Source organism: the organism of the source record quoted next, unplaced genomic scaffold (genome assembly GCF_019419815.1).
Source record: "Pyrus x bretschneideri cultivar Hongxiangsu unplaced genomic scaffold, Pyrus_bretschneideri_v1 Contig5, whole genome shotgun sequence".
In the NCBI taxonomy this organism is placed as follows: Eukaryota; Viridiplantae; Streptophyta; class Magnoliopsida; order Rosales; family Rosaceae; genus Pyrus; species Pyrus x bretschneideri.
The window spans coordinates 8,159,498-8,169,675 of NW_025999787.1; the positions used below are offsets into that span (position 1 = coordinate 8,159,498).

At 37.5% G+C, this 10,178-nt stretch overlaps 1 protein-coding gene and 1 long non-coding RNA gene across 2 annotated transcripts; both read right to left on the minus strand.

The window, feature by feature from the left end:
• Positions 1-4,111: 4,111 nt before the first annotated feature.
• Positions 4,112-7,055, minus strand: LOC103963212. The gene is made up of 3 exons (XM_048569189.1): positions 6,609-7,055; positions 5,546-6,542; positions 4,112-4,949 (listed from the first exon to the last, which is right to left on the minus strand). The coding sequence occupies exons 1-3, from the start codon at positions 7,042-7,044 to the stop codon at positions 4,688-4,690; spliced, it is 1,695 nt and encodes a 564-aa protein (XP_048425146.1). The 5' UTR covers positions 7,045-7,055; the 3' UTR covers positions 4,112-4,687.
• Positions 7,056-7,111: 56 nt separating this feature from the next.
• LOC125468237 lies at positions 7,112-7,614 on the minus strand. Its single transcript, XR_007252583.1, has 2 exons — positions 7,397-7,614; positions 7,112-7,187 (listed from the first exon to the last, which is right to left on the minus strand). It is a non-coding gene; the product is annotated as an uncharacterized LOC125468237 (long non-coding RNA).
• Positions 7,615-10,178: the final 2,564 nt, after the last annotated feature.

The following is a 10,178-nucleotide window of genomic DNA, read 5'->3' on the forward strand; positions in this document are numbered from 1 at the left end:
TAATTAAACTTTAGTTAGCATGAGTTTAAGTTCTTAAGTAATTCTCATGTATCTTTAGGTAAAATATTCTCATGTATCTTTGTTGAAAATGCCTTCTCTCCAAAGTCTTCTTGGCTTTCCAAAAGTCTCACAAATACAAGACCTCCAAAGTCTTCATACCAATCTCCGAAAGAGATAAAGACGAGGATTCAGTGTTGGCAGGATATCCTCTAGGTGGCTAGCCTCTAGGGTTGTTAAGGATGAGTTCTGGGTTTGGGAAATAATAGACATGTACATATCCTTCTGGCCTACCACACATCTATATTTAACTTGTTTGTTGATTGTGTTTAATTTATTCAATCCAATAATTACAAATAAAATATATACATAAAAGATAAAAAAATTGCGAAAATCATTTCCCGAATTTATATCCTATAAAATTGTATTAACTAAAGTAAACCACCCAAAATTTGAGCTTTTGACTTTCCGTACTTACCATGGCCTCATGCCTATTCATGGCCCTTTTTTTCTTCTTTAATAATTTGTCATGCATAGGTCAAAAGCTCAATAGGTCTAGAAACTCTTAAACTATCTTTATAACCCGTGTGACATCTTTGTACTGTATTATTAATTAATATAATTAATCTCAATTAACATTTTTAATTGATTTTAAGATTTATTTAATCCAAACTAATTAACTTATTGGTTTTCCCAAACTTAAATATAAGAAAGTACTAATCACACACCTATTTTTACTTCTCACAAACCTTTGTTAATTTTGGTCAAGAATCTTCCGTCATTCATTCGATCCGACAATCAAAACTTGAGAGAAAAAGAAAAATGAGCATGTGGATAGCTTTACCTTAAATTTATTAATATATGAGTACGAGTAACACCTATTATGTTATTACTATCCGAGCTAGAAAACTTATTAAGTTGGAATTGCAACACAATACAGCCACTATCTAATAACTCAACGTTTTTTTTATCACATTACTAGAGCACAAAATTAATGTCAAGTCTCTATTGTCAAGTCTTGAGTCTATATGTTTGCATGAATATGCTCAGACAATTTTTCCTAATCATATTCAAAACCTCCCCCTCCCCTTAATAATAACAAATATATATATATATATATATCTCAGAGCACGTCTCTCTACTGAATCACATTACTAAAATGTCTAGAAGAATCAAAATGTCTTGAGCTGCGTCCTTTATCGTACATGACTATATAGTATTACCAAAGATCAACAATATATCATAAGGCAACCATCGTGCGTCGAGTTTAAAGACTAATTTGCATTATCGATGTAACTAAGAGTTCTTGGTTGACACGTAAGTAAAACTTCCACGCAAGATATATTTTATTAATTGTGTTTAGTGAATCATCCTTAAGCACATAACACCAATCGCAGTGCCTTTATACAAAGAAAAACTTGGGTGAATATATAGATCATATAATACGTATTTGTGAAACGTTAATACCCAATTACTAACGATTCTATGATTAATAACCGTTTGCATGTGCAGTTAAGATTCATTCGCAATTTCTGCTCAACGTGTAAGCATGGTTTTTGAATGAGTTTCTTTCAAGAAATTTGTGTATGGTAACCTCGTTTCTTTGGAGAATTAGAGAAAAAGCAAATGATTATGTTAACAACAAAATACTAGTAACCATAAGAGGGAACAGGTGGAAATCCAAAATAAGATATCTTCGCATCAACTGTCATTATCACGCCTAAGGATTGACACTTGTTGATTGGTATAGAATTAAAGTGAGTTTCGCATCAGTTAACAGTTTATAGTCAAATGAATTTGATAGAGTTTCGTATTAGTAAACTGTTCATAGTCAGACCGACTCCTGCATGTATTATCGATGCTAGCAAAATTACATTTATATATGGTTATTTTGAAGCTTAACCTCCGGTAAGAAGGGTTGGTATTTTTAAAAGTTTTTTGGTCAATGACAGAGTATATAGAGTGTAAGTTTAGTGAAAATAGGGGTCTAAATGAGATAAGAGTAAGGATTGGAGATCAAGAAGTACCAAAGAGTGAACTCTTTCATTATCTTGAATCTATATTACAAAAGAACAAAGAATTGAATGGAGATCTCAAGTATAGAATACAAGCTGGATGAATGAAGTGGAAGAGTGTATGGGATGTGTTGTGCGACCATAAGGCTCAAGGGAAAATTTTATAGGGTGGCAATAAGGCCAACAATGCTTTACGGCACAGAATGTTAGGCGGTCAAGCATCAACATGTGCAGAAAATGAGTGTAGCGAAGATGATAATGCTTCGTTGGAAGTGTGAGCACACAAGAAATGACAGGAAAAAGAACGAGGATATCTGAGATAATGTAGGAGTCTACACAATCGAAGATAAGATGAGAGAAATCGGTTAAGGTGGTTTGGACATGGGAAACGACGACTTACAAATGCTCCAATTAGAAAATGTGATTATGAGACAGAGATTCAGGGCAAAAGGAGTAGATGAAGATTTGAAAATAGATTTTAAGAAAATACATGAACTATTTAGAGTTAACGAAAGACTTGAAGCAAAATTGAGAACAATGATGCTCTAGAATTCATACAACCAACCTCACTTAATGGAATAAGATTTTGTTGTTATGGTATATTATTATTGCCATATTATCTACCAAAATTTACCCAAAACTAATAACTACCCAACCCATATGATTGGTAACCGACGAATGAGAGAGTCTGAGAGAGAGGCATGGGGAGGCATATGGGAGGATGAATGGAGACATGAAGGTTGTGTTAGGATAATTAAACAACATCTTTGATTTCACGTGGTAGATCGTCATTTTCTGGTTGGACTAACTGAATCCCAATTCCCAAACCAACCTATTTTCTTCTTATATGCATCCATTCGTCTCCCACCGCTATAATATTATTCTTCATCTTTATCAATACTATATAACATAGGTATGTGTCTAGTCATATTTGACTTTCTAAAGCAAACACTTCCAATTCCCATGCCACTACGCGTTGAGCTGAGCTTTATGCACCCTCTAAGGTCTAAACTGCTAAAGTTTACATGATTGAAATTCTATTAAAAGGGAAGAAAAAGAAGAAGGATGCTACTATTTATGTGGCCAATATTTGCATTTATATATGAGTATACGACTATACGTGCACATTATGCATCAAAAAAATGACTCTTCGTTGCTTTGTTTTGTGTTCACTACTTCTTTCGTCAAATCTATATGTTGTCCTGTGGAACCCTCATCCTTTGAGAATTTACTATATTCTGACATGGAACTAGAAGCGTATACGGAATTCAACAACATAGTCACTCGTGCGTAATGATGGATTTAGGATTCAAACATTGGGAGTCTTGGTGTTAAAGTATAAGTTTTTTAGATAGAAACAGAACGCCAAATGCACAAAAAAAATTCAGTTTATTATTCACTTAGGGATTTCGTCTAAAACATAGTTGGCTTGTTGTCATCTGCCAAACAATATTGCACACATGTCAACAGATATCGACATATGCTGAAGCAATCTGATGAGTGATATCAAGACAATTTGTTGAGTTCTGTTGACTAAATATGTCAAGATATATCTAGCAAACATTACATTAAATACTTGGTTGACACAAAAAACAGAACCGTTTCAAACATTCGGAGGGTCCTTGAAAGACCTTTACATATATACCTCTCGAACTTCAGATGGTATGAGACCATCATAATCTCAATGTACATCCGCCACTACTCGTATGAATTGTATAATGTAAGAAGCAGTTGTACATCGTATATTTTTGGCATTAGGAGTGTTTTTACACTTCACTTAAGATTGGGACTCCCCATTTTTCAGTCCCCCATGCATCATCAGCATTTTATTGTGGTATTGTGTCATCATTGTTTCTTTAGACAAAGGGTACTCATGTTTCTTATCAACCAACCACCGACCGAAACAAATCAGCGAAGTTCACAATGTAATCATACCCCACCAATCACTAAGTGAACAGCACAAATTTCCAGAGGGGTTTTCAGAAGCAATCATTCCTAGGACGAAGGAGGAGGCCAATGACCGATACCAGTAAATAAAATGCACGTGAAACACGTGATCTCGTTGACAAGTTGTATTAAAAATTTAGAAGAAATTATAGTAAACTTCAAAATGGCATATATTAACAAGGACGCTAATTACACTTTTGCCATGTGATTGTGCCAACCAAAAAATATATAATTAACAAAATGGACACGATAATCTGTGCACAAGCAAACCACTTCCGCGCATCAGGCAAACACACTGCAATTGTTGCTGACGTTTTGCCGCGCATGTGACTGCGTCCGCCGTCCCGTGCTTGCCCTCCGCCCCAAACGCCACCACCCCATTTTCCCACACCCCACCAAAACTTGAGGAATCAACAAACAAATATAAAAATACAGTACCTCTCGCTTCTGTGTTTTCCTTTTTCTTTTTAGGTTTTCTAATACCATATTCCGAGTAAAATTGGGAAAATTAAGGAAGGTGCCGGCTCCGCTTGTTGGCGTTGTAGATAGAAACTTACTTACATTGGAAATGCTAATGTAACAAATCCCAAGCTAATACGCACTACCATGCATTTGACTTAGAATAATGTCCCAATGAATTCCGTTACATAAGTCTACTGCTTGCTGTTCTTGGTATCTCTTTTGTGCCCCTTTTTTCTTTTATTGATTGGATTTTTTTTTTCTTCTTTTTATTTACTATGCATCTCGATGTCATTAGTCTCTGCGGAGTTGAGAGGGAAGCAAGTTTCCTCACCACCGGTATTCCACAAAAAATGAGCATAGTTAGCGGCGTAGAAGGAGTTGCTTGGGTCAGCCGAGATGGCTTCCAAGAACGTCTCCTCTGCCGCCCACAAGTCGTTCCGAGCCCTCCACAGAAACGTCGCGTATTTGTTGTACACCTCCGCGTCCGGCGGTTGCACCCGTACGGCTTTTTTAAAGTACTCTTCAGCTCTGTTCATTAAACAAACAAATTAGAAACTTCCCTAAGAAATCAAAGCAAAGATATTTCATGTAAAGGGCGTGAGCTGACCAAACTCACGATGATTTTTGCCAAGAACGGAAAGAGCACCACACACTTCACTATCATGCCATCACCACATTTAAACACTACGACAAATAAAATAAAAAACAAGACCAAGACTTTTCTCGTTGAATAAACTACTGTCCACTAGAAATTTTTTTTCGTTAGCAATTTTAACACTCCTCTTTTAGCCGTCAGCACCAAAATTTAATTCGTACCATGATATAATATTACTGACCCAACAAATTTAAGGACATGAACATTAGAAATTGAAATTAATTAAAACATAATTTTTTTTTTTTTTTAGTAAACGATATTATATACACTAATGGAAGGGGCTGCGAATAACCTCATGATGAGTTAGCAATAATGTGGTTCAAATTCGTCTTTAACGAGAATCAAACATAAAACCTCTCATCTATAAGTGAAAAAGAATATCACTGTACCGTAACTATTAAAGCATGAAAATTAGAATTAAGCACTAAAATTAATATATTATGAGAAATTTGAAGAAATGGAACAGTACCTGTCATAATCATGAGCAACTAGGTAGAGGAACTGCGCGTAATTAGCAAGAAGCAGAGCGTTGCTAGGCTCCATGGACAGTTCCGTTCGGTAAAGAAGCTCAGTTCTGAAGTACTCGGCGTAATCATCCGCCTCGATATTCGCCGTCACCGGCGAAACAAATCTCTGCATCGTTTCGTGATCCAGAGATTCTTGTACGCCCCGCATTTGATGAGCTTCTTCCACTACTGAATTCCACAGAGCCAGCTCCTCCTCCCTGCTCTCTTGCCCCGAAACCGACTCTGCTTCTCTGGTTGTCCCGAATGAGGACAATTGGGATGCCCCGTCGGGGACTATTGTCCGGTACTGGTCTGACCGGTCAAACCGGCCGTCACCGTCTGTGCCGCTACCTACCGGTCGGACCTTCCCTCCACCGCCATTGTTTCCGCCTACAGATGTCGTCTTGCTGTTGCCGCTCACTGAAAACGACTTACTTGTGGAAGAATCATATTGGGGGTTATCCAATTTATCGTTCTCAGTGTGAACTTCTTCCATTGAAATAGTCTCTGCTGCACTGGCGTACAACCCAATCGGCGGAGCAGCCGCAATGGCGGCGTTGTGGCCTAATGAGTAGACAGTAAAATTTGCCAAGAGGATCATTACATACACCATTAGAGTCGGCGTCTGAGAGAAGACCTGTTGAAATAGCCAGACGAACGAAGCTTGCATCTCCTTCTGCACCCTGCTTAAAATCCCCTGCAAATCTTCGAAGAAGAGAATCTCTCTCATCTGCAACGTGTAGCTATGGAGCTCTCGGATTATGAACACCATGGAAGAGAAGGCCTTTTTTACAGAGCAGCACGCAGATTCCCCTGCTTCTCGGAAACCCTCCTGCCACTGCATCTTCCGCTTGATGATTCGGAGAGAGAGCGGAAGGTCGACGCTGTTTGCCTTCCGCTCGATGCTAACCTCCGCCACAATCTCGTCCCTCCGCTGCCAATCGGTCAGCCACGGTGGCTCTAGATCGAGCGGCAACTGGAACCGGCTCTGGTTCTGTTCAAATCTCATTCTCGTTGCAGACTCACTGACGCCGTGATTGTCATCAGAATTCGCCGCCTCCGGTTCCGAATCCGAGGCGTTTCGGTCAACGTTAAAGTCATCTTCGCCGTCAAAATTGTCGGAGAGCTGGAATCTGAGAGCGAGCTCTTGAATCTTCTTCGAGAACTCTTCGTCTGAGAAGGCGTCCAGACTGGCACTGCAAGCTCGTCTAATGGACCGGAATCTCGGCTTCTGGTAGCCGCAGGACCGGGACCGGCTCAGCTTCGTCGACGGCGCACCGAACAACGCCGACCGGCTCAAGCTGTGAACGTAGAGACATAACTGACCTCCACCGCCGCCTCTGTTACGTCGTTTTGAGGAAGGAGAAGCGATTGAGAAGGCTAGCGCTTGAGATGACGGCGTCGAGTGAGGAACGATCGACTGCGACCATTGCAAGCAGGTCGAAGCAACTTTCACAACCATTTCTCTCTGCCTTCCCAGATCAGAGAAAAATGTGAATAAAAATTTGATAAATTTGCAAAATGCTTTGTATTTATAAAGCTTGGAAATTTTAATCGGATCTACAAAAAGTCTCTGCCTTTCTTGCTTCCGACTCACTCTTTAACCTGTAAAAACCAAACAAAAATCAAATCAGCCAAGCACGTGAGAAAGTTTCGCAATTTTCCCGGAAAATCGAAAGTTCTCATGCCACTCATTATACTTTCCAGGAAAATCGGATCGGTAAAACGCATACCAAAGCCACTCAATGGGGCTCACACGAAAACCTAAATATTCAGATCCCTGGGTAGTAAAAAAAGCATTTCCGTGAACTCACTTGTTCAATTTTCCGGCCGACTCCGGTGAGTTTTCGGATCAAGGTCGGGAGAAACTAATGAATTTTTCGGCGACGCACCCGCAGCGAAGCTCACAAGACGTAGCTTGAGAGAGAGCGCTTCACTCTTTGTCTCCTATATATACAAGGCACGAGATTTAGCTTCTTGGAAAAATCTCGGAGCGTGTATAGGAAGTCAGACCGTAGGAGGTCCCATGGCCGGTTACTTACTGGGATATTTTGATGAAAAACTAATTAAAATGATTAGGAAACTTTAAATTTTAACAATAAAAGTAAAATAAAAGTAAAATAAAAGGTAAAATAAATAGTATTAAGATTGATTTTTTAATGTAAAAATATAATTTTTCATTAAAATATGAGAGTTTTAACGAAAATGTATTGTTTACTTTAACGCAAAATCATATTTTTACACTTAAAAGTCAATTCTGATATTATTTATTTTACCATTTATTTTATTTTTATCATTAAAACTCAAAGTTTTCAAACTCTTTTCATTAGTTTTTCTTTAAAATAAACAGTACTAAGAGTTATTTGTTAAAGTTTCTTATTTTGTTTACTTTTCGGTGGGGTCCGACGTGTCCGAGCCAGCTGCCAATTTGTAGGAGGTTTTGTGTGAAGCTGCTCAACAACTTCAGCCCTCGCGGGTGCTTACGCGGACTGTTCCCGACCCGATCTGTCTGCTCTCCGTCCGCCACGTGTTACAACCGACCACCACCTTTGCTTTTTTATGAACCCGTGATCTCCGACCGTCTCCTCATGTCAGTTGGGTGACACGTGCTATCTGGTCATTTGATTAAGGAACTGAGAAAGCTTATGATAGGAGAAATTTTTTATTATGACAGAAACACGTAGAGTATATCAATTGTTTTTATGCAAGTAGTGAAAATTTTTATTTTTTAAGTTATTAATTTTTTAATACATATATTCCACTATTTGTATAATAACACGTGATGTACCATCTCGTATTCCGATGACAGAAAAAAAATCTCTCTAATGATAGGTTATATCAATTAATTGTTGATTATAATTCTCGGTTGGTCCCACTTTTTCCTAGTATTTGGCTGACTGGTATTCTTCTTCCATGAAAATGGTTAGATTCAGATGGAATTAGTATTCATATTATTTAGGTAATATTATAAAAGTAAGATTCTAACTCCTATATACAATCAGTTTGTCAACGAAATATAAGAGTATTTACTCGTACATTTTTCTATAATTCACTCTTCTATTCTCTGTATCATTTGGATTCCAAATACGGGAAGTGAATGCACCGGACAAGTATACATGCAAATACTTTACTATCTTTGTTCCAAACAAAAAATATCACTCGCAATAGCAACACGTGGTGTTAGAGTACGTTATTCGTGCGATAATTATATGTGTTTGACATCACTTAGTATTACGGTATAGTAGTATTCTTCTTCACTTGTAAGTAAAATATCTTAAGTTCGATTCTCGTATAGTTGAACCACATATTACTAGTCTATTAAAGGCTAACCCTACCCCTTCCTCTTAATATAGAATACAAACCTGAAATTATATTGAGACTAGTGTTGTGTCTCACAATGAAAGAAAGCCGTGTATTAGTAAGTACAAGAAAACAAAAATACAGTACTCTTTCACTAATCTTACGAAATCAACCTTGGCTTTTTCTGTGATTACATTGCATGATGGAGTTTAACTGGCTAACAAATCATTTGACAATGAAGCACCACTTTAATGATCAGTTTAAATGTCACAAATACCCTCTATTATTTCGACAATTAAATTATTACATTACTCTCTCTCTCTAATATTTTCTAAGGAGGTAGATTGTCTACCTTCCCATTTTCATACTCTCTTCATGCCCTCCTGTGATGTGTGGTCACGGATAAGCCATGTCATCATTTTATATTTATTTTTTATAGAAATAATAAAACAAAAAATAATAGGAATATAAAATGTTAACGTGGTTTAACCGTGATCACACAAACATGAGGGCATTAGAAGAGTATGAAAATGGGAGGGCAGACAATTCACCTCCATTTTCTAAAAATCATATGTTTGCCTAATCAAGCTCAAACCTCAAATAACTAGTACATCATCTTTTCCATACAAAATTGTAATAAAATGATTGCTCACACTCCACTTACCGTAGACGACCTCTTCATGCAACTATTTGTTCAAGCAACTTCTTCAAAAGACAAATTCTGCCTTGCATGAAACACATTGTAAATAAGAAAGCAAGTGTTCTAGCAGATTTGGGTACTAAAGCTGGTCACCTAATTAATCTAAAAAAGCAAAGTAACTTATGTTAAGTAATGATAACGTGATAGTAAAGTTACGCTGCGTGATTGAGGATTTAGAGTGGTTAACATGTGCTTAAATGATGAGTACATACACTTACATCCACTCTTGTCAACGATCCAAGATCGTTCACGTGCCTGTGAATGATCCACCTTAACTAAAACATAGCTTATATTAAGATCGAATGTGGGTCAAGTCCTTCCACGTGTTTATCGCATATATAAAGGGGTGTGCTATCTATACATTTCTTTTTACTTCTCACACACTCTTACTGATTTTGGTCATTTGATCTTCTTCAATTCATTTGATCCAATTGCTAAAAATTAGAAGAGTGTGTAAGAAGTAAAAAATAGTGTGTGTGTGTATCACATCCCTATATAAAAACGTCAAATTATGTGTGCTTATGAACGATTGTCCTTCAATAAAATCTTGAATTTATTTCACTGATTTCGCTTGCCAAGACTAGAACTACATAATT